This window comes from Aricia agestis, chromosome 2, assembly GCF_905147365.1.
Source record: "Aricia agestis chromosome 2, ilAriAges1.1, whole genome shotgun sequence".
NCBI lineage: Eukaryota > Metazoa > Arthropoda > Insecta > Lepidoptera > Lycaenidae > Aricia > Aricia agestis.
The window spans coordinates 2,424,246-2,448,399 of NC_056407.1; the positions used below are offsets into that span (position 1 = coordinate 2,424,246).

General features: G+C 40.5%; 4 protein-coding genes across 4 annotated transcripts; 2 read left to right on the top strand and 2 right to left on the bottom strand.

Moving 5' to 3' along the window:
• Window positions 1-2,748: 2,748 nt before the first annotated feature.
• LOC121735442 (cytochrome P450 6B6-like) lies at window positions 2,749-5,185 on the top strand. Its single transcript, XM_042126278.1, has 3 exons — window positions 2,749-3,860; window positions 4,377-4,627; window positions 5,007-5,185. The coding sequence occupies exons 1-3, from the start codon at window positions 2,749-2,751 to the stop codon at window positions 5,183-5,185; spliced, it is 1,542 nt and encodes a 513-aa protein (XP_041982212.1).
• Window positions 5,186-9,267: 4,082 nt separating this feature from the next.
• LOC121736107 (cytochrome P450 9e2-like) lies at window positions 9,268-10,824 on the bottom strand. Its single transcript, XM_042127167.1, has 2 exons — window positions 9,713-10,824; window positions 9,268-9,565 (listed from the first exon to the last, which is right to left on the bottom strand). Exons 1-2 carry the CDS (start codon window positions 10,822-10,824, stop codon window positions 9,268-9,270), a joined length of 1,410 nt encoding a protein of 469 aa, XP_041983101.1.
• Window positions 10,825-15,757: 4,933 nt separating this feature from the next.
• Window positions 15,758-18,500, top strand: LOC121736117 (cytochrome P450 6d1-like). The gene is made up of 3 exons (XM_042127176.1): window positions 15,758-15,792; window positions 16,500-16,660; window positions 18,240-18,500. Exons 1-3 carry the CDS (start codon window positions 15,758-15,760, stop codon window positions 18,416-18,418), a joined length of 375 nt encoding a protein of 124 aa, XP_041983110.1. The 3' UTR covers window positions 18,419-18,500.
• A 1,858-nt stretch (window positions 18,501-20,358) lies between these two features.
• Window positions 20,359-22,760, bottom strand: LOC121735452 (cytochrome P450 6B2-like). Its single transcript, XM_042126287.1, has 3 exons — window positions 21,658-22,760; window positions 21,168-21,421; window positions 20,359-20,540 (listed from the first exon to the last, which is right to left on the bottom strand). Exons 1-3 carry the CDS (start codon window positions 22,758-22,760, stop codon window positions 20,371-20,373), a joined length of 1,527 nt encoding a protein of 508 aa, XP_041982221.1. The 3' UTR covers window positions 20,359-20,370.
• Window positions 22,761-24,154: the final 1,394 nt, after the last annotated feature.

Below are 24,154 nucleotides of genomic sequence, written 5' to 3' on the forward strand. Positions count from 1 at the left end.
ATTTTCAAAAACCTTACTTTTACCTTTATGGATATAGAGCAAAAAAGGGCAAAAAAACGTGTTTGTTGTATGAGACCCCCCATTAATAATTTATTTTATTTTAGTTGGACTACTAGCTTTTATAGCGACAACAAAAGTACTTAAGTTGTAAAAAAATAAAATATCTAGCTATTGCGGTTCTCGAGATCTAGCCTCGTGACACACGGACGGACGACAGACAGACAGCGAAGTCTAGACTCATTAGGAATAGGCTCCCGTTTTCATCCTTTGTTCAAGAAAACCTAAAAACTGAAACGTATAATATAACTTTATTAAATAAAAGAAAAGATTTTTATGTTTGTGGCTTTGCAAGAACATTAAAAATGAGTTTCGACTTTATAATAATTATTTTACGTACAAAAGGAAAAATAGTGTTAACAAAGTTAACAATGAAGGCTATGATAATTAAACTCGATTAAAATATAAATGAAATCAGAACTGCGAATTACGATGTACACTCCATACGCGCTCGATAAATGGTGTAGCACTCCCTTTATATCGCGGTTATAATTATTATGGTTTAAAAAAATCCGGAATAGGTCGTAATACTCAATCGAAATTAACATCGGTGCACGAATAACCTCCTGAAAGTTCAAAAGATTTTGAAATGTTGTCAATTGGCAATGAGCACTAGAGAAATAATCAGCGACTGATTTGATTTATTGGGTACCATCGTCCACATGCATCGTTACATACTAAAAATACTTTACGCTTGCCGTTTGTGTAAGTATGAATAATGCACTACCCCAAATATAAAGTTTTATATTTGTTTTTCTTGTGCTCATTGCCGAGCCACTATAATAATTATAAAATAAAGAAAACTATTGATAAATTCACTGAATGTCGATTTAAATTACAAAATAAGTTGAAGGCTTGGCTTGAATGTGATCTGAAAACTTTTTACGATAGATATATTGCATGGCTATGCAATATTTTGCTTGGCTCCTTTTTACATTTAATGTTTTGATGGGATTTCATTTCTTTTTTTTAAGGTTTCTTTTCTTTTCAGGGCCTCTATCATGAGCTCTTTCGTTATACAGTCAGATAAGGACGTAAAAAGAATGGATTTAAGAGCTCATGATAGGGCCCCAGGTCACGTTAAAACTTTTCTGTACTTAGCTTAGCACCCATTCTCTATCTCTAGCTATATATTCTAGGTCGTAAAATTAATTGATAATAATAGGTAGGTACTTCTACAAAATACAAATTCTATGACGATAGCCTTCTTTTTAACTGTACAGCTTACTGCATGCTGCCTGGATACAGACGGACATACATCGAAGTCTCAGTAATAGCGTCCCGTTTTTACCCTTTGGGTACGGAACCCTAAAAATATATTTTAAGAGTAAATAAAATACGTCGTACATTGCCTTGGCAATCATATTATTACGTAGGTATATATAAGTATATCACTAAAGAGATAGATAAAATATGATTAAATAGATATAGTAAAGCGGAAAGCCAATAATTAGTATCAGTCAAAGGATTAATTATTTATAAGTTTTATCCATATTTTCGGTTCCGTAGAACTTACTCGTAAATAACTCTAATAGTTCGCTCTATCCGTGTGTCTGTCTGTCTGCTTTTCTAGTTAACATGTTAGGTATTTTTTATTTTCATAATATTCTAAAGGTAATTTTGTAGAGATATAAGTTTTTTAAATGTCTAATAATATACTCGTTAATGCGAAGTGATTTTTTTTCTAATGCTACCTGCACTTCCTTTATATATTATTAAGTACATAATTTTAAATTCTTATACCTCAATATTATGCCTCAAGGCAATGTTCATACTTTTCAGATAATTTTTAGTAAGTAATTACTTTTAATAGTCTTCAAAGACATCGATAAGTTGGTAAGTGGTAACACCAATAATTTAGTAAGATTAGGGTTCATTGGCCAAGTCAGGCCCGGATCTATGTTTTAAAAAGGGGGGAGCAGAATCCCAATTTGCCGCCCTCCAAACAAAAATGTGCGTTTTCAATTGGTACTTACATAAAATGCTATGATTGCCCCGCGACAAGGGGCGCCTCCAAGTCTTTTAACAACAGATAGAATTCTGCGAAACAACGTTGACGAGGTAGCGCGGTGGGCCACCGGTGGCGCACGCGGCGGTGAAGAAAGCGGCAAAAGTTTGGGAGGTGACCTCCGGCCGCCCCCCAATCTATGCCGCCCGGGGCAAGTGCACCCTCTCGCCCCCCCCTAGATGCCTGGCCTGGGCCAAGTATTTCTCAATAATTTCTCAGCAATCAGAGTACAGACAAATAAATTATTATAAATTACTATTGTTTCCAAGCAAACAATTAAAAATCGACTTTTAATGTTAAAATGACTATTATATTATTATAGTTCTTAAAGCATATTTAAAACAAATAAAAGGAACACCTTCGTATACCAGCGCCAAGCTGGTCATCAACGCGGATATCTCATTCAAACTTCCACTGCCTATTTTAAATAGTTTAGACTTTAGTCATAGATTTAGTCAGCTTATTTCCTGTAAATGTTCTGATAACAAATGAAATTCAAAGATTTTAGGCATAATATGAAACCAGCAGCGCTAATTATATTATAATGTAAGTATCAATCGAATCGTAGTACTGATGCTCTTGTTATCAAATATTAATTGTTATCACAATTAAATTATTGATTGCTATTTTTTACTTTGATTAGGCTCGCTCTATACTCTTTTATTACTTGAATCGCGCCAAATATGCTGCTGGTAATAATAATAGTCGTGTTGCTCGTCGCGTTCTACTTCTACGGCATCAGGAATCATGACTACTGGAAGAAGAAGGGGGTACCCTACGAGGAGCCGATGTTCCTCTTCGGCAGCAACATCAAGCATGTAATGGACGGAGTGAGCGTCTCGGAGCGCTTCTCGCACTTGTACAGGAGCTACCCGCACGAGAAGTACGTCGGATTCTACGAGGGGAGCGACCCGGCCCTGCTGCTGCGAGATCCGGAGATGATCAAGCGCGTCCTGCAGGACGATTTTAAAAGTTTCCACTACCGAGGATTCCACCCCGATCGGGACAACGTGGAGCCGCTGATGAGAAATTTATTCTTCGCCGACGGCGATATTTGGAAACTGCTGAGGCAGAAGATGACGCCCATGTTCAGCAGCGGCAAGCTGAAGGCGATGTTCGCGCTGATCGCCGAGCGAGCAGAGAGACTGACGGTCATCGCCGAGGAGTTGGCCCGCACGCGCGACGAGGTGGACGTTCGCGACCTCGCCGCCAGGTACACCACCGACGTCATCGGGGCCGTCGGCTTCGGAATAGAATCGGAGGCCCTGAACGCCGAGAACTCCGAAGTCAGAAAGCTCAGCAAAAGAATATTCGCGGTGACCAAGAGGGACCTTCTCGTCTCCCTGGTCAAGAGAATGTTCCCGGCCTTATCTACGAGCCTCAATTTCGTTCCTCCAGAAATCGAAAGGACGACCACGTCCCTCGCCACGCAGTGTATGGCGCAAAGAAAATACAAGCCCTCCGGAAGAAACGATTTTATAGACCTGCTGCTGGAATTGAGACAGAAGGAGGTGATCGTCGGAGACTCTTTGAGCGAGACGAACGCCGACGGTTCACCTGCTCGGGTCGAGTTGAAGGTGGACGACTCCCTGATCGCCGCTCAAGTGTTCGTGCTGTTCGCCGCCGGGTACGAGACCTCATCGCATGTGAGCAGCTTCCTGATGCACACCCTCGCCTATCACCCGGAAAAGCAGGCCCGGTGTCAGAGGGAGATAGATGAAGTTTTAAAAGCAAACGATGGTAAACTATCTTATGACGGTTTGAAAGAAATGAAGTACTTGGAAATGTGTTTAAAGTAAGTATGGCTACTAGATTATGTTCAGGTTTACTTAGAAGTTGTACATGATCCGACTGACAAGGAGCTTACTAAACAATAATTTTACGTACTTACTACTGATAATATTAATTTAGCTCGAGGCTAATAACGCAAGCGAGATTTGCAATTTAGCAAGATTATATTACTCCTTGTATTATTTTTTAAAAGTAACGAATTACTGAAACTAACAATACCTAAACGTGGGAGACCCATGCTTCGGCACGAATGGGCCGGCTCGATCGGAGAAATACTACGGGGTCACAGAAAACCGGCATGAAATAGTGCTTGCGCTATGTTTCTCCGAGTGGGTGAGTTTACCGGAGGCCCAATCTCCTACCCTTTTACCCTATTCCTTCTTAAAAGGCCGTCAACGCACCTGCAGCTCTTCTGATGTTGCGAGTGTCCATGGGCGACGGAAGTTGCTTTCCATCGGGTGACCCGTTTGCTCGTTTGCCCCTTATTTCATTAAAAAATACCTACTTTCTTTTATTTCAGGGAGGCAATGCGGCTACTTCCTTCTCCTGGATTTTTAGCGAGGAGAAATGTTACCAAGTATACTTTCCCGGAGACAAATGTAACGATTGACGAAAACGTGCTGATCATGATATCTATTGATGCCCTACATAAAGACGAGCAATACTTTGAAAGACCATCTGAGTTCTGGCCAGAAAGATTCGCAGACAGCGGTAGCAAGTTTGAAAAAGATCTCTACATGCCCTTCGGAGCTGGACCCAGGGCCTGCATTGGTAAATTGTTTTTGTTACTGCCATTTGCACTATGCCTAAGTATGCGTAATTTTCTGAGGTGCGAGTCGCAGAATTTCGGTTGGCAGAAATTCTGCTGCATTCTGTTTCATAGGAAATTACTACTTTATTCACACGAGCGTAAGATTGCGAGATATTTTTACTATTAAAAATAATATATTTGCCACCGAAATTTCTGAGACACACCAGTCTTAAGACTCAATAAATTACGCTCATTTGGCTTCACCCTTAAACACAATAGCAGACTTGAACAAATGCTTCTGAGCAAATCCCCACCCTGGGCTTGTATTTTTACTGTTTATAAGATATCGGTTTAATAATGGCATGACTGCAAATTACATAACGTAATACTTATTTTCAGGAGAAAGATTAGGTGTGCTCCAGTCGATAGCAGCAGTGGCGTCTATTTTGAGCAAATTCACGTTGTCACCTTCCAAAAGCACGGTAGAGAAGCCAACCATCGACAAGAACTCCATCATTGCACAGAACATCCTGGGGGGACTACCACTGTCACTCAAACATAGGAATAAGATAGATTAGGATTGTTTTATATATTTTTTAATACAATATTTTCTCGTAAAAAAGTATCATGTTAACTTAAGTTAAAACTGTAATTAAACTGCAAATAGGTTGCAACAGACTCGTATCCAACCTAGAGTGGCATTAGGTTCAGGTTTTGCTACCTGCCTAGTACCTAGTGGCATTTTCAGCCATAAAGGATGGATTAGTAGAACTTAAAACTGCTTCCAGAATCCCTAAAGCGCATCATCATAACTTTATAATCTATTTCACACTTAGGCTGGTATAAATAGTCAATACTCAAGATGCACCTACGTCTCAAGACACGGTTCAGGCTCTGTGATTGGTTGGCTGTCAAAATTTGGACCAATCACAGAGCCGAACCGCGTCTTGAGACCGGGTCGCATCTTAAATACTGACTATTTATACCAACCTAAGATTAAGATTTCTCAGTTTTAAATGAATACATGAATTTGTAACGGAAAATCCAATTTTTTCAAAGTATTCAATTAATCAGTGTCTATTAAGTATAACGATTAACGATGTATATTTTTGTTTGATTTCCAATAAATTACGAGCACCGAAGTAGAATATTTATACCACCATTTATACCGCCACTCCGATTATTGCGTCATCCATCAGGGGGCCTCGCATAATATTGCCCACATCAAAGGGTCTCGCTCTGCCACTGATAAGGAACTTGCAGGAAATAAAAAAATGTTTTAGATTGGAGGCCTATTCGTAAAATGTTCATTGTGCACATTCCCTGTAGCAACCGCAAGCCTGCTACTCATACTCTCAGAGACACTTGAAATGAAATAATAATTTACTTAAGTACTTTAATTTAATGAAGATTTCAACCTAAATTGAATTTCACCATAGAGTCGCCATCCTGATATAGATTCGCGATTAAGGTCACAAGATGTTGAGGTACTCCCATTTACAACCAAACATATAATATAGTATTTTATTACATATGTTAATACCTAACACTATTGTTGTTGCTCATGCCAAATTACATAACAATCGGCTGAAAAATGAAGTCGTGGTTCAAATTTGCAACTTCAAACGCTCCTCCTGTAAAGTTGTCTTTTTGATGTTACGATAGTCTACCTAGGAGCAGTCGACATCTGTATGACAAGTTATGATGTTTGCGTTGAGTTTCCCTAATGTAAGTTATTAGCAATCATTACAATTGATTAGTAATGAATACATTAATAGCTGTGCATTTCGATAGCAATTATTAGGGCCTAAGTAAATAATTAATGGAATCAGGCGTTACTTTGCGGAAATCCATAGATTAAAATTTAGTTCCTTATTATTTTTTGCAATATTCCGCGAAATAAGTACCTAAATGTATATAGCAAACGCTAAATCGGGCATAACAAAAATCGAAAAAAAATGCGGACATTTTTATTGTTTTATTTATTAAATCTTAGTATCTAATTCAATTTATTAAATCAAACTAAATATACCTATCACACATTCTATGCTTAGTAACCATATAATATTAGGTCTTGTGTTATGATAACCAGACAACAAGTTTATTTTATACTTAAAGTGTTACTTTATAACTATAAAAAGATTATAGTTATAAAGTAACACTTTAGAAAGGGAACGTACCTAAATTACGTGATCACTTTTTAGTAATACTTAGTCCCTTCTCGCCATAAGTTACATACCTAGTTAAACTAAGTATTCTTACGAATCGTAGATCGATTCAACGTGCTCTCCGTCTCAGCAGTAAGGGCAAGCCCTCAGTGACACTGGAGACGACGGCCGAAGTGGGGTCTATTCTCGGCGTGCGCACGGTCCGCGGCGACGGCGTGACTGTGAACCGGCTGAGCACCGTCGCTACGCCCGCCAGCGCCTGCATCTGACCCATCCTCTCACCTGAAATGACGTAGATTTTAGATCATCAGCAGGGCGATTCACGATACCCATTCGACACGGATTCGGGAACTTTACCGTGCGGTCATTGGTTAATGCCTAGCGCGGCGAGCGTTTATTGGATGTCTCTCAGTGGAATTGGGGGGTTTGGGGAGGCGCAGCCCCCCCAAGTAAGGACAGGGGCAAAGCCTCCCGCATATTAATCAAACGACACGCAAAATCTGCATGTTTAGTTTTGGTTTGATTAATTTCACTTTTAATAAATAACTTATTTTGATTCTAAAGAAGGAGTAAAACTCAACACTAACGACGCAACACCATTTTGCTTGGCAACATTACCAGGTGGGGGGGGGGGGGGGGGGGGGGTTTGGGGGGGCGCAGCCCCCTCAAGTAGGGGCAGGGGCAAAGCCTCCCGCATGTTAAACAAACTACACGCTAAATCTGCAGGTTTAGTTTTGGTTAGATTAATTTCACTTTTAATAAATAACTTACTTTGATTCTAAAGAAGGAGTAAAACTCAACACTAACTACGCAACACCATTTTGCTTAGCAACATAACCAGGAGGGGGGGGGGGGGGGGGAAGTAGGGACAGGGGCAAAGCCTCCCACATATTAATGAAACGACACGCAAAATCTGCATGTTTAGTTTTGGTTAGATTAATTTCACTTTTTATAAATAACTTACTTTGATTCTAAAGAAGGAGAAGTAAAACTCAACACTAACGACGCAACACCATTTTGCTAAGCAACATTACCAGGATGGGGGGGTTTGGGGGGGCGCAGCCCCCCCAAGTAAGGGCAGAGGCAAAGCCTCCCGCATATTAATCAAACGACACGCAAAATCTGCATGTTTAGTTTTGGTTAGATTAATTTCACTTTTAATAAATAACTTACTTTGATTCTAAAGAAGGAGTAAAACTCAACACTAACTACGCAACACATTTTGTTTAGCAACATTACCCGGGTTTTGGGGGGGCGCAGCCCCCCAAGTACCGGCCGGGGGCAAAGCCTTATGTTAATCAAACGACACTCAAAATCTGTATGTTTAGTTTTGGTTAGATTAATTTCACTTTTAATTGGGGATTGGGGCGGCGCAGATGCTAAGTTTGAATAAGGCATATATACATCTGCAAAAACCGTATTCACATCGGATCAGTAGTTTTCGTGTGATGGTGGAACAAACATACAGACAGACAGGCAAAAAACTAACCACAGTTTTGCCTTCTATAGCGATGTAGTAACAGCCCCCGCTTATTATTTTTTGGATATCTTTAATGTACAGAATTGTCATTTCTACAGTTTTATTAAATGTATAGATATTCATTCAGTGTATAATAAATGCTTTTTTTATTCAAATCTACAACTTTTTTGCTAGCCCTACGGACATAAGCCCAAAAGTCATAAAAAATAATTACTTGGGACTAAAAAAATGTTAAAAATTCATATCTGGTGATTGGGCCCACTGGGCCCAAAAACGTTGGTTGGGACGAAACACCAGAGTACTCGATCGGATGGCAGTTCATATGTTTCTGATCAGAAATTTCGGACAATTTGCGGCCGGCCTTAAAATGACCTGACCTAGGATAATATAATAATAGAAAACCCATGTACCGGAAAATTCAACTGATATAGTCCGGTTACGAAGTATAATATTAAGATATTGCTATCGTCCATCAACTAAGTACGTATAATAACTACGTAATTTAATAACGCGAAACAGCAATATTATGTTCGTGAATAAAAGGTTTCAGAGCAGATTTGTCCCAGTAGATTTTTGAGATCAACTATATAGCTTTTGCCCGCGGCTTCGCTCGCGTTAAGAAGTATTATTAAATACAATCTTTTATTCCCTACTTTATCCCCTTGGGGGTGGAATTTCTTAAAATACTTTCTTAGGGAATGCCTACGTCAAAGAAGCTTTATGTATAAAAAGTTTTAGCCCAATTGGTTTAAAATTGACAAAGTTTCATACAAACTTTCATCCCCTATTTTAACCCCTTGGGGATAGGATTGATCAAAATCCTTTCTTAGCGGATGCCTATATCATAATATCTACCTGCATGCCAAATTTCAGCCCGATCCGTCTAGTGGTTTGGGCTGTGCGTTGATAGATCACTATCATGTCAGTCAGTCAGTCAGTAAGACCTTTGAATTATATAAAATTATTTACTCAGCATCTCTAAAGAAAAACAAACAGCAATGACGTCTGACTATTAAGTAAATAAGCCAAATAATAGAATAATTAGAAACAAGTTACCTATACAAGCTCGGGGACCGTCGCCAAATGGTAGGAATGAGAACTTCTCGATAGTAGGAGAGTTTTCAGGACGGAACCTCTCCGGCATGAACTCTTCTGGACTCTTGAAGTACTGTTCATCGTTTTGTAAAGCCTGGGTGGAAATGAACACACCGGTCCCCTTCTCGAGTGTGAGACCTGTACCAGGGAAGGTGTAATTCTTTGTACATTTTCTTGTAATGAAGCCAATCGGTGGGAATATCCGCATACTCTCTCTGAAAATAAAATAGTGGTAAGTTTGATCAACGTCAATTAATTTCTTCTAGACTAAACGTTCAACTCAAATATGATTCGGTATCTGCTGAAGAAATGTGAAAGGCTGTAAACGACATACTTGACGTATTATGACAACAAAAACTTACTTAAATGCCATTTCTAAATATTTCATGTCCTTAACGGCATCGTAGCAGAGTTTTCCGTCGTATTTTTGCAGGACATCGTCGACCTCCTTTTGACATTTGGCCTGCTCCTCCGGGTGATAAGCTAGCAAGTGAAGAAGGAAGCTGCTTGTGGAAGAGGACGTCTCAAATCCGGCCGCGAAAAACGCAAACACCTGCGCCGTTATCAGTTCGTCGTCGACTTCTAGTCGCACAATTTTAGGGGTCCCATCCTCGTTGAATTCCTCGACCGATTCCCCAATGATGTCTCCCTTCTGTCTCACCTCCAACATAAAATCGACGAAGTCGTTTCTCCCCGAAGGAACATAATTTCTCTGCTTCATAATAGACTTGACCAAACTGACCGTAGGGATGGTGATATCGGGAGCCATAATGTGCAGCTGCTTGAAAAGCGTCGGAGATGTGACTTTCAATACGCCGATAATGATATCTCTCAGTTTTCTTGTGAATATCCGCTTGCCGAGCTTCCGGAACTCGTTGGCGTCTTCCTGCAGCGAGTCGACGTTGATTCCGAACCCGCAGACGCCGATGAAATCGGTGGTGTATCGGGCCATCAGCTCGCGAACGTCTATTTCCCTACAACCCCTTTCGATGCTGTCGTCGACTACGCCGATGAGTTTCTCCGCTTGGACAACTATCGTCGGGAACATGGCTTTGAGCTTGTTCGTGGTGAACGCGGGGGTCATCTTGACGCGGCTCAGCTTCCACAGATCCCCGTCGGCTATGAACAGGTTTTTCATCAGGGGCTCGGTGATTTCCGCGTGCGGCCGGAGCCCCCTGTGGTGGAAGTGGCGCGAGTCGGTGACCAGAACGAGCTTGATCATCTCCGGGTCCCTCAGCAGCAGCATGGGGTCGTTACCTTGGAAGTAGCCGACGTACTTCTCCTTGGGGTAGCGGTGGTGGAAATTTATAAAGCGCTCCGTGAAACTGCACCCCTCGAGGGCGAATTTGAGGTTGCTGCCGAAGAGGGGTATGGGCTCTTCGTATATGACTCCTTTCTTTTTCCAGTAGTCATGGTTTCTAGTTCCGTAAAAGTATAAAACTACGAATATTACTGCGCATAAAATAATGAACATCATTTTGTATCCTTGCACTCGTTGTACCCGAGCGAATTAAACTTTGAAATTATTAAGATATTCGCAAATTGTTATATATAGTGTGGACGATAAGATAAATATCTTAAAACTTCTTAAAAACAAATAATAATTAATTAAATTCATCGCTGATCTGATTAAGAAGTGATTTATCACTGAGTCGTGTACCACACGGGGCTAAAATCTAAACCTATATTCGTTATTTCAAAATTTAAAATATTGGTTGCTCTACATCTGGGGAAACGGTAGTGCCCCCGCCAAGACGAGCCAAGCGAAGCGCAAGGGCACTACCTACTTTTTTTGGAAACGTTTCATCGTATTTTTTAACCCTCGTAACTTTGGTTTGGATAATGCCAGATAGTTCAAATTTTTAGGATATAGTGACATGAGTATTATAATTAAATGCGCAAAGTTAGAATATCGTAGCTATTATACTTTAGATTTTATAGGTGTCCAAAACACCACAATTTTGTCACTGACTAACCGATCATCAAAACTGTTAGGGTACTTCCTGAAATACCCTCCCCTTATTCGCTACCGTCGCGCGTTTGTATCGCTACAATCGTGCGTTTACATCGCTACAATTATTATGAGTTTGCATCGCTACAGTCGCGCGTTGCAAATGCGTTTAACAAGCGTTAGTAGGGCTCTAAGGGCCTTTCCACGCGACGTGTTTATTGCGCACTGACACCGCGCGTTTCTGATGAGCTCGTCTTCTGCGTGTTTTCATCGCGTTTTGGCAAATATAAAGTTTAAAACGTGTCAGCTTCCTTCCGTTTGCTGAGCGTTCAACTTGCGTTTGTATCGATACAAACGAGCGTAAAAAAACGTCGTGTGGAAGGGCCCTAAGGTGTAAACTTCATCACTCGCACGATTTACGTATTTAGCGAAAAGACGAATGAGCCCACAACATTTCTTTGAGAAACTGACAGAAACTTTTGCGTGCTTCCCAAGTAAGTACATTACGGACAAGTGTACCTTATATTTTGTACTGAACTTTATCAATCGTATATCGATCACCACGATCATTGTAAATACTTTCGGATTGCGCTAGGGCTGATAAACGCTGGACAATATTTTTCTGCATCTAGTAAGTACACCGCATGCCGCTTGGTTTTCGAGGCCATATAAATCAAATCTCCGAGACTGAAGCCTGAAATTAAACGTTTAATAATTAAGAAAGACAATTATTTTTCGGGTTGATTCAGACCGCAACGCGACGAGACGAGGCGAGGCGCGGCGCAGCATAAATTTGTATCAAATATCAGTTGCGTGAGACGTCTTGCGAATCTGTCAATTCCATAGCTACTTAATTTAGAAATGCATAGCCACACGTCGCGTTGCAGTCTGAAATCTGAATCAACCCTTATTAGCCAAATGCAACCAGCAAAATAATTATAAGTAGTTAGATGGAATTCGCGTTTGAGTAAAGACTAAGCCAATAAGTACTTATAATAATTATAGTATTGTTTATGTATGTTTATTTTATATATCGTAGCTATTATACTTTAAATTTTATAGGTGTCCAAAAACCCACAATTTTGTCACTGACTCACCGATCATCAAAATAGTTATAGTTATATATTATATACTTACTTCCTGAAGTCTTAGAAAGCTGAAATGTGGTATATATATTTCATATAAATATTAGAAAAAATTACAGAAACAACAAAAAAAATTGTCAAACCCAACACTAACCTATCTTATCACCTCGTGCTAGATATACAAAATTAAAAATAGTATAAAATACTTCTTGTGACTATTTGGTCACCGAAATGCATAAAAACCGGCCAAGTGCGTGTCGGGCCACGCGCAATATAGTGTTCCTAGTAGGTTACTACTTACTTACTTACTAAGCTAGCTAGTTTTTAAACATTTTTGTATGGTCAATGAATATACGAGTATATTTATAATGTATTTTACACTACTAACAACATCATCTCAGTTAGCTTCAAAGGAATTTGAAAAGTTCCTTTATAAGTACATCGCCGAATACATTTTCTTTAGTTGATCGACTATTATTCAATAACTTATGAAGTCTTCTTAGCCGTGATAGTTTTCCTTTTAAATTCAGCATATTTTCTACTCCCGTGAATTTTTTCACATTTCCAGAAGCAACCGTTTAGCTGGTAAGTAGAAGAGGGGACACTGGACTGAACGATTTTTTCCACTTTAAAACTTAATATTTCTCAAACAGATCCTTAATTTGGAAAATAATCTATGAATACTCATATTATTTTTTAAAACCTATCCAACGATGGGGTGGACGCGAAAAAAAATTCATCTCCGCTTGTGTGTGGGAAGGTACCATAAAAAAATTAAGATTTTATGTAGGTACCATTTTGTCTACGTGCATTCATGCCAAATTACAGCTTTGTAGGTCTTTGTAGGTCTAGTGATATAGAGCGCGGCTCTTGACTCGGAGGTCGTGGGTTCGATTCCCGCGTTGGAAACATGTTATTTTCAAGTTTGGTTACGACAATGCAGGCTGATCACCTGATTGTCTGACAAGTAAGATGATCCATGCGTCGGATGGGCATGTAAAAAGTCGGTCCTGCGCCTGATCTCTCGCCAGTCGTGTCGGTCTTCCGTCCCACTGGGTTATGAGAGTAAAGGAATAGAGAGTGCTCTTGTGTACTGCGCACACACTTGGGCACTAAAAAATTACTCCTGCGTAGCTGGCCTGGTTTTAATGAAACCGGCCACCGTCACCGAAACCGGCGTGGGAGCTATTATAGTCTCTGAGCAAAACCGCGGACAGACAGACAGACAGACGGACAGACGGACAGACCGAAACTAACTATAAGGGTTTCTTGTTGACTACGGAACCCTAAAAAAGGCCAAAAATCACGTTTGCTGTATGGGAGGCTTGGGAGCCAACAAATACTAAAAATAAAATAAAATATTTATTTTATTTTATTTTTAGTATTTGTTGTTATAGCGGCAACATTGTATACATAATTACATAATCTGTCAAAATTTAAATTCTCTAGTCATTACCGTTCTTGAGTTACAGTCTTATTAATAGGGTCCTGTGGGAACTCTAAAAATACGTGTTAAGGTTCGTGCTCACTTTGTTGGCGCGTGCCGGGGCTTGCCGGGCCGGGCCGGGCCGCATCGCATTGACGGATTTTGAGTACTTTGGATAGCTCCAGTGTGAGCACTCTTAAATCACTCGTGACTCGATATATCAAAAACGTTGCTATATTCTAATAAAATCTACTAGACCGTGTTTTAGATTCTACCGAAAATCTACCTTTATTAATCAATGTATTCTACGTGGTTGAAACTAAAATAAAACTAAAATGTTTATATGGACTGTCTTCATTATGCATTTTATTTTTTTATAATATTTGTTAAGTATATAATATCGATCTTCTATTAAAATTTACAAAAAAAATTGGACTACAAAATCGTCATTTATTTGACCTCAAATCTACCAAAAAGTGGAAATCTATGTGAAGTGTGGTCACACTGTAATTGCCGGGGCGCAGCCGCGGGTTTATCGGGCCTTGCCGGGCCTTGTCGCATTGACGGAAATCCGCTGCGCCCCGACACAGTGTGTGATACGCGCGTCCGCTTCCATACAAATTGTATGGAGGCGGATTTTTGCGATGAGCCCCGGCACGCTGAGCCCCGGCACGGCCCGTCTAAATGGGCCACTTCTTTAGCCTTGGCCCTTGAGAGACCGACTCACATAAAACCGGCGTGAAACAGCGATTGCGCTGTTTCGTCTAGTGAGTCAGTTTAGCGGAGGCCCAACTGCACCCTATCTCTATTCTCTACTACTTATTCCATTAGCCTATTCCTTCATGAAAAGGCCGGAAACGCACTTACAACTCTTCTGATGTTACCATGTTACAGTGTCGTAACATGGGCGACGGCAGTTATTTTCCGTCAGGTGACCGGTTTGCTTGTTTGCCTCCTAATTTCATAAAAGAGGAACAGCGGGGCTAAAATGGTCGCTTTGAAGAATCATGATATGAATCATAATACGAACCATTTTTCTAAAATCGCAAAATGCAACTCTGCTTGCAATATTCATTTCTGTATTTTTGTACTGATTTGACATTTGTCAGTTTGACAGTTTTGACAATTCATTTGCTGAATTGATTGAGAGGAATTGCTAAATGTGACCATCTTAGCCCCGCAGAGAACAGGGGAATAGGGATACCCCTTTTCCCTCAATTAAGCCTTTTCTGTCTAAAAGGCTGGCAACTCGGTGACCTGTTTGCTCGTTTGTAACCTTATTTTATAGAACCGATCCCCTCTTAAAGGCTGGCAAAGCACTTGCAAGTAGCAACTTTTCTAATATTGCGAGTTCACAGGCTCGTTTGCCCCTTAATTTCATAAAAACGTGTGTGGTAAAACTTACAAAAAGAAATTAAATCCCTCCTTTCATGTAAAAATATTGCCAAGACGAGAACATATTTAATATAGTTCATGATGTCAAAAAGAGGTGAGATCTCATGTCAAGTTTCTAACCTTACATAGTCAGCCTTAAATCTAAAAACCTTAATTTTACACGTCACGGCAAAATACTTGGTAAGTATAATGAATAATGTGTCAGCCAATCTAAAAACTACACATTAGTCAAAATGGGTGGCTTGGCCATTTTATTATTAAGGAAGAGTAACTGTGTCAAATTCGTCCACGAGTCTACAAAATGTGACCCGAATACATACATACTTTATGCATGTATTCGGTACACAATTTTGTGTTAAGCTGGCTTCTCACGGCGTGTGATAATGAAATGCAACTTTATTCACTAGGCAACTAGGTTGTATTTCAATCTATGCTGCTAATTTTATTATATTAAGTTTAATTCCTTTATTTTGATAACAGATGCCGCTGCTTGGCGGCTACATCGCGCTATAGCTAGCACGAAGATTTTTAGTATAGGTGATTAACTAACATGAATTTCTTTCACTTCCACTCATTCTTGGTGTTGTAAAGTTATCACGCTAGAGGGATTTAAGTCCCATGGTGGGATACCCTGGGGGCTGGGACTAAATTCCTATGGCGTGTATTGGTCCACCACTTCCTTAGGGCGCGTGGCTCGAGCTGGCGCGTGATATTAAACGCGCCTGCTCGAGCCAGCCCGAGCCACCCCTTAACACGGCGCATGGCTCGAGCCGCCGTGAGAAGGCGCCATTAATATAGAACTGACAATCAATGTCAACGGCTTTATTTCGTGAGTGTCACTGTTTCGTTGCTATTGCCATATTTTAGTGCGCGAAAAGGAACCAAATTCAAAATGGTTGATGTATATGGGAGTTACATTTCCTTAGTTTCTAACCGACTTCCAAAAGGGAGGAAGTTATATGTTCGTCTGTATATATGTTACGCTAAAAAACCGAAAACGCTCAGTGAGCGATAAAATGGCTCACAACGCGTTGTGGTCATAGTGAAACGGCCACGACGCGACGCGCGCCAGAGTGCTCTTGTGTATTGCGGACACACTTTGGCACTATAAAATTACTTCTGCTTAACTTGCCTGGTTTCATTGAAACCAGAGTGCTCTTGTATATTGCGCACACACTTGGGCACTATAATATAACTCCTGCATAATAACCAGAGTGCTCTTGTGTATTGCGCACACACTTGGGCACTATAAAATTACTCCTGCGTAACTGGCCTGGTTTCATTGAAACCAGAGTGCCTTTGCTGATCATTATATCTATTGATGCCCTACATAAAGACGCGCAATACTTTGAAAGACCATCTGAGTTCTGGCCAGAAAGATTCGCAGACAGCGGTAGCAAGTTTGAAAAAGATCTCTACATGCCCTTCGGAGCTGGACCCAGGGCCTGCATTGGTAAATTGTTTTTGTTACTGCCATTTGCACTATGCCTAAGTATGCGTAATTTTCTGAGGTGCGAGTCGCAGAATTTCGGTTGGCAGAAATTCTGCTGCATTCTGTTTTATAGGAAATTACTACTTTATTCACACGAGCGTAAGATTGCGAGACATTTTTACTATGAAAAATAATATATTTGCCACCGAAATTTCTGAGACACACCAGTCTTAAGACTCAATAAATCACGCTCATTTGGCTTCACCCTTAACACGTTAGGTGCGAAACAGGGCTTGAAACACCCTGTCCGCGTCTCGTCGTTATAGCGGTAGGAAAAAACTTAAACTTCTCTGTCGTGCGGGAGGCATAACTTCCATCTGGTTCAGTGTAGGAAAGTGATAACTATATATCTGAGATGTGCTATTGATTCCTAGTTCAATGGTATACCGACCTTAATACCGGGTTAACAAATAAAAATTCTAACACAGTGCGGAACGAGGTTGCGAACACCTCGTACCCCCGCGCACCTCGTACCGCACCCTAAGCTAGCTTCACGCGGTTAGTGTTGTGCAACGCATTCGAGACTGAGCACGCGACGAAGTACGACTGCTGCCGATTATGTCGAAACGTTGCCGAAAAAATTTAATCAAGGAGGAAGATGAAGAAAAACCGGGTGGTGAAACTGGTAAATCTGAGTCAAAATCAGGATATAGGAAGATATTTCAAAAACAGGTCAGTCACATCAAAATTTAACTCTTGCCCAAGTCAACCCTACTCTTCCCTACTCTAACCAACTTAACACAACTCTTCTCTACTCTAACCAACTTTACCCAACTCTACCCGAGTCTATCTAACTCTTACCCTAATTTACTCAGCTCGACCTTACTTTTCAGAACCCACTACAAACAAGGCACATCATCTCGAAAAGGGATCAAAGAAGAGGAGATGTGTAGGATGTTACGAAAAACTCCGCACCTTCTTAACAAGTCGTGAGGCCGACAAAAAAGTAAAGAAAATTCTCACAGAATGCACTGGTTGCAAAAAATATTATTGTTTGGCCTGTTTTAATGAAAAACATCCATAAGTTTGATAAATAAATACAATTAAATAAAATCGATATTTCTTTTCCCATCACTAAATTATATGAAAAACTGCTATTGTTCAGTGTGGTATGGGGTACATCAGACCCCACATTTTATTTTACCCATAGAATCTAAACTCACTAATCTAACCACGGGCGGCGGTAGATTTAGGTTAATAAACTCATTGTTAATAATAATCACGACAAAAGCCGCACACTTTGTCTTATTTGGCGCCAAAAAAAGGATTTTGGTCTCCTACGGGCGGTGGGGTTTAATATGCCTCGTGCCGCCACAATCTCTGGTATAGGACAAGGTTTAAAACGACCTGTAACGCAGTAATGGAAAGTACAGATGGTACAGATATATCTGTGCCGCTGGGAACGTGTTAAACACAATAGCAGATTTGAACAAATGCTTCTGAGCAAATCCCCACCCGGGGCTTGTATTTTTACTGTTTATAAAATATCGGTTTAATAATGGCATGACTGCAAATTAAATAACGTAATACTTATTTTCAGGAGAAAGATTAGGTCTGCTCCAGTCGGTAGCAGCAGTGGCGTCTATTTTGAGCAAATTCACGTTGTCGCCTTCCAAAAGCACGGTAGAGAAGCCAACCATCGACAAGAACTCCATCATTGCACAGAACATCCTGGGGGGACTACCACTGTCACTCAAACATAGGAATAAGATAGATTAGGATTGTTTTATATATTTTTTAATACAATATTTTCTCGTAAAAAAGTATCATGTTAACTTAAGTTAAAGCTGTAATTAAACTGCAAATAGGTTGCAACAGACTCGTATGCAACCTAGAGTGGCATTAGGTTCAGGTTTTGCTACCTGCCTAGTACCTAGTGGCATTATCAGCCATAAAGGATGGATTAGTAGAACATAAAACTGCTTCCAGAATCCCTAAAGCGCATCATCACAACTTTATCTATTTCACACTTAGATTAAGATTTAAGATTTCTCAGTTTTAAATGAATACATGAATTGATAACGGAAAATCCAATTTTTTCAAAGTATTTAATAGACACTGATTAATCAGTGTCTATTAAATATAACGATTAACGATGTATCTTTTTGTTTGATTTCCAATAATGTCGAGCACCGAAGTAGAATATTTATAATGAAACGTACTGTCAGAGAAGTTGATCCTAGGTAGATGGGGAGTGGGGAGTTGGGGACCTATTATAAGTAGTTTGGTCGCATTACGTCAAACCCAGACCCCAGCCATCAGATCACAATAAATAACATTGAAATCACAGGATCCGATTAAATGACGTTAGTGTGTCAAATGCCTAGGAATCGATTTCCTCGGTGGTACATTTTGTTAAATAATCATGTCGTTTCTTTAAAGAGTGATATAATATTTTAAAAGTTGTGATATACATACATTATATGATAATTATTATTATCGTTGAAAATAGTTTACAATTTCGAGCATTCAAGTAAGACGTGACAAATATAAGGGAGGTGGCGTACGGCCGCCGCTTACGGCCTCGTGGTCCAAGCGGCCTCTAGCCACTCCGATTATTGCGTCATCCATCAGGGGGCCTCGCATAATCTGGGGGCACGGCAGTGCCCCCGCCAAGTCGATCTATATTGCCCACATCAATGGGTCTTGCTCTGCCACTTATAAGGAACGTGCAGGAAATAAAGAAATGTTTTAGATTGGAGGCCTATTCGTAAAATGTTCATTGTGCACATTCCCTGTAGCAACCACAAGCTCTCACTCATACTCTAAGAGACACTTGAAATGAAATAATAATTTACTTACTTTAATTTAATAAAGATTTCAACCTAAGCTCTATATATTTTCCGTCAAACTCTTCATTAAATTAAAGTCAAGTCTAAGGCAAACATTACACGGTAGGTTTTGCTGTCAGTTTTACCCATAAAGTTAATATACCTAACTATATTAACTTTATGGTTTTACCACAGTCATGGCTGTGACTGATGCATAACCTGTCGTGCAATGCAGTGACTGATGGTTGCATGATGTTGATTGACGAAAATCTGGATATCTTGATTTTTGCTTCATGCTACCATCAGTCACGTATTTTGAATCAGTGTTGTTACATCCTTCAAAATAGGAAAAAAATATACTTAAACGTATACCTTTGAAAATTTTGGCTTTGACTGACATAAAACTGAAGAGAATTGAGTGACCGACTAATACCATTCATCAGTCCATCAGTCACCATTGCATCAGTCAAACATAATTCATGATTGACGGAATTGATTGTCGCTTGTATGATCGTATAATGGATGCCTTAGCTAAATGTCTACGTCTAGTAACTGCCCCACTCAGAGTGGAACATTATTTATTATTAAAATGTGATTAATTTAAAATTTTGACATAAGCCTTATACATTACCTCTTAAACTGTTCATTAAATTGAAGGTTAATCATAATTAAATGTCTCTGAGTACGGCGGTAAGGCTGCGTTTCCACCAGAGATGTGTTGCGAGGAATGTGTTTTTAAGATACAAAAGAATCGCCGCGCTGAGCGATGTCATGGCAAGCTCACGTCGCGCGTCGTCAATGAAGCGTTTCTATTGTTTCTCAAAAACACATTCCTCGCAACACATTTCTGGTGGAAACGCAGCCTTAGTATGGTCGATTGTGCGGACTGTTTTTCAGACATCAGTGTACCCTGGGTTTGAGGTGTAGCGGCAGGGCGGGGATGGTCTGGAAGATGGTGGAGCTGGGGTCGATGGGCGGGCGGCGCACGGAGCTGCGGCCCGGGGACACGTCGAAGTGGCGCAGGACGGTCGCCACCCCCGCCAGAGACTGCATCAGACCCAGCCTCTCCCCTGAAACATTACACATTATGTCAGTTCATCACTGCTTTTGGTCGTGACGTTAGGGCTCTTTCTGCCTTCAAACATGTACATGGAAATCCAGCCATGAATTTTTATCGACGCCGCCACAGTATAGTAGTCATATTGCTATACTGTGAAGCCGCACATGGACACTCAAAACAATGGAGGTTTTATAATATAAGTACTTGTCCTTTTTACTTGACTTACGCACAATTGGCGTAAGTCAAGTAAAAAGTTCGAGGATAGTTTTATTGAAGTAAATAAAAGTAAAAAAAAAACTTGTACTATCAGAGAAGTTGATTCCTATGCAAATCGGGGACCTACGTAGTTTGGTCGCGTTACGTCAAACCCAGCTGACAGATCACAATTAACATTGAATTGACGTATTCAAACAAATAACGTTGGTCTGTCAATTGCATAGGAATCAACTTCCTCGATGGTACATATTATATCTCATACACTGACTAACATTGGTATAATAGGTACGTTATTTTAGGCCAGCCAAGTCATAATCGTCGACTCTATATAAATTGTGGTAGGTCCCAGTAGTTCTCGAGCATATTCAATGGGTACACAAAAAAATCATTTCTCTTTATGACATCACTGAAAGTAAATTACCTATACAAGCTCGAGGCCCGTCACCGAACGGCATGTAGGTGTAATTCTTGATTTTATCAACGTCGTCTGAACTGAATCTCTCCGGCTTAAATTCCTGAGGATCCTCAAAATATTGCGGGTCGAAATGGAGACCTTGGGTCGGAATCATCATGACCATGTCTTTCTCCACTGTCAGATCTGTGTCAGGGAATGTGTAGCGATTGACGCATTTTCTCATCAGAAATCCAATTGGCGGCAGAATACGTAAACTTTCCCTGAAATAAAGTTAATTCCACAGTTTACAACAACTGATAATAGGTTGTCGATGAATTATTTCTCTGTAGGTATTTAATTTTTAATATCTGTTACATGAGATTAGTGTAATCTTATCTCATAACAGATATTAAAAATTAAATACAGACGAAATAATATATTAAATCTTTTATTTTTTAGTTTAATAACACTAATTATTATTATTATCATCAATATTAAAAATTAAATCTGCACTCACTTGAGGCACATTTCCAAGTATTTCATTTCTTTTACAGCATCGAAGCAGAGTTTGCCATCGTATCTACTCAGAACCTCATCTACTTCATCCTGACAGCGTTTCAGGTGGTCCGGATTGTAAGCCAGATTGTGAAGAAGGTAGCTGCTCGCCGAAGACGAGGTCTCGAAGCCGGCGATAAAGAAAACGAACGCTTGAGCGCACATCAGCAGGTCGTCAAACTCGATCTCGACTATCATCGGGGACCCGTCCGGGTTCTGGTGCTCGATCGACTCTCCGCGGATGTTCCCCTTCTGTTTCAACTCCAACATCATATCTATGAAATCGTTTCTGCCGGACGGTTTATGATTCCTCTGCTCCACGATCTGCTTCACGATCGACACCAGCTTAGTCTCGATCTCCGGGGCAAGGTAAGTGAGATGTTTGAACAGATCCGGCGCCGTTCGTTTCAAAACGAATACCAGGGCGTCGCGTTTTGTTATCGTAGCTATACGCTTCCCGAGCTGACGGAATCCCGAGGTCTCGTCGTTCAACGAGTTGGAGTTTATGCCGAAGCCGCAGGAGCCGATGAAGTCGATGGTGTAGCGCGCCATGAGGTCTCGGGTGTCGATCTCGTCCTGCTCCGATTGGTTGACGATGTTCACGAGCGTGGCGGCCGTCTCCACGATGAGCGGGAACATCGCCTTCAGCTTGCTGGTGGTGAACGCCGGCGTCAGCTTCTGTCTCGTGAGCCTCCACACGTCGCCCTCCGCCGCGAACAGATTCTTGAACAGGGGCTCGACGTGCGCCGCGTTCAAGTTGATGCCGCGGTAGTGGAACTGGCGGAAGTCCGTCGACAGGACGCGCTTGATGAGCTCCGGGTCCCGCAGCAGGACGGCGGGCTCGTTGCCGCGGTAGAAACCGACGTATCGCTCCTTCGGGTAGGCCTCGTAGAAGTTCTGTAGCCTCTCCGTCAAACTGACGTTGTTTAGGATGTACTTGATGTTGCTTCCGAAGAACGGGAGGGGCTTCTCGTACGGCACCCCCTTGCTCTTCCAGTAGCCATGGTTCCTGGTTCCGTACCAGTACAGGGTCGCCAACAGAACACAGATTAGTACGAGCCACATAACACTTATTGCCGTCGCGGTCAGTGTTTTAATGTTACAGGCAAGTATTATATTAGTATCAGATTTACGTTATCAGTGCAAAGTGCAGATTTCATTTTTTCGAAATTTATGACTTCTGTACGTATTTTCTGAAAGTAAGAAACGAAGCAGCTATACAAGGTGTAACAAAACTTAGAAGTGATAATACTTTAGGGTGTGTATGTGTTCCTTGTAAAGAGTTCACTGTGAAAGTAGCAGCGCTGAAAGACCAAATTTTTTTTTACTTTTGTATGGGGAAACTTATGACGCTGGGGCGCTTGCCCATACAAAATTGAAAAAAAAAAGGTCTTTCAGCGCTGTACTTTCCCAGTGAACTCTCTACACGGAACACGTACACACCCTAGACTCTAGAGTCTAGAGTATTATACTTAGTTTTGTTACATCTTTTAGATAGTTAAGTCATAACTAATTGTGTCTACTCCTTATTTTCCTGTTCTGAGGTCTAGTCTGTCATAACTATAATAGATATTTTCACGAAATCAGCGTTATATGACATCCATTTAATAACAATGAGTCTGCATGAAACTATGAATAGAACAAAAATATTTTACCGCCTGTCTGAATTTTTAAGCAATTAAAACATGAAAACAGTAATTTATTGATTTTTGTTTTGTTGATCGCACGAATATAATTTTGCTATATTCATACCAAAGGAAAGTAGTATTAGTAAGTAGGTAAGTAGGTATTCTTTTCCAGTAATCGTCACCACCACCACCACGTCAGTCCGGCCCCGTGCTAAAAGGCCTTCGTGAAAATATCATGTGCCTACTTGTTGCCATTACTGACATAGAGCAAAAAAGGCCGAAAAAATCACTTTTGTTGTACGGGAGCCACCCTTAAATATTAATTTTATTTTGCTTTTAGTATTTGTTGTTATAGCGGCAACAGATATACACAATCTGTGAAATTTTCAGAAGTCTAGCTATAGCGGTTCTTGAGTTACAGCTTGGAGACAGACAGACGGATGGACAGACAGACGGACTGACATCGAAGTCTTAGTAGTAGGGTCCCGTTTTTACCCTTGGGTACGGAACCCTAAAAATGATCGCACTGTATTATGTTAGCTTAAAAACAAAAATGGACTTCTTATTCTTGACACATACTATTATAATAGACTAGCTTTCCGCCCGCGGCTCCGCCCGCGGCTCCGCCCGCGTGGATATCGTTTATATCAGAGATGGATAGTATGTGAAAAATGATTTTCCCCGTTTTCCTGCTTTTCTCTTGAAGTTTTTTCTGATTTTTCTATAGTGTGGATCTCGATAAAATTCCTGTTTTCGTGGCGAAAGATCTCGATAAATTACCGCCAATTTTGTTCGATCACCTAGACTGCACAAAATTATTAAAAGATTTAA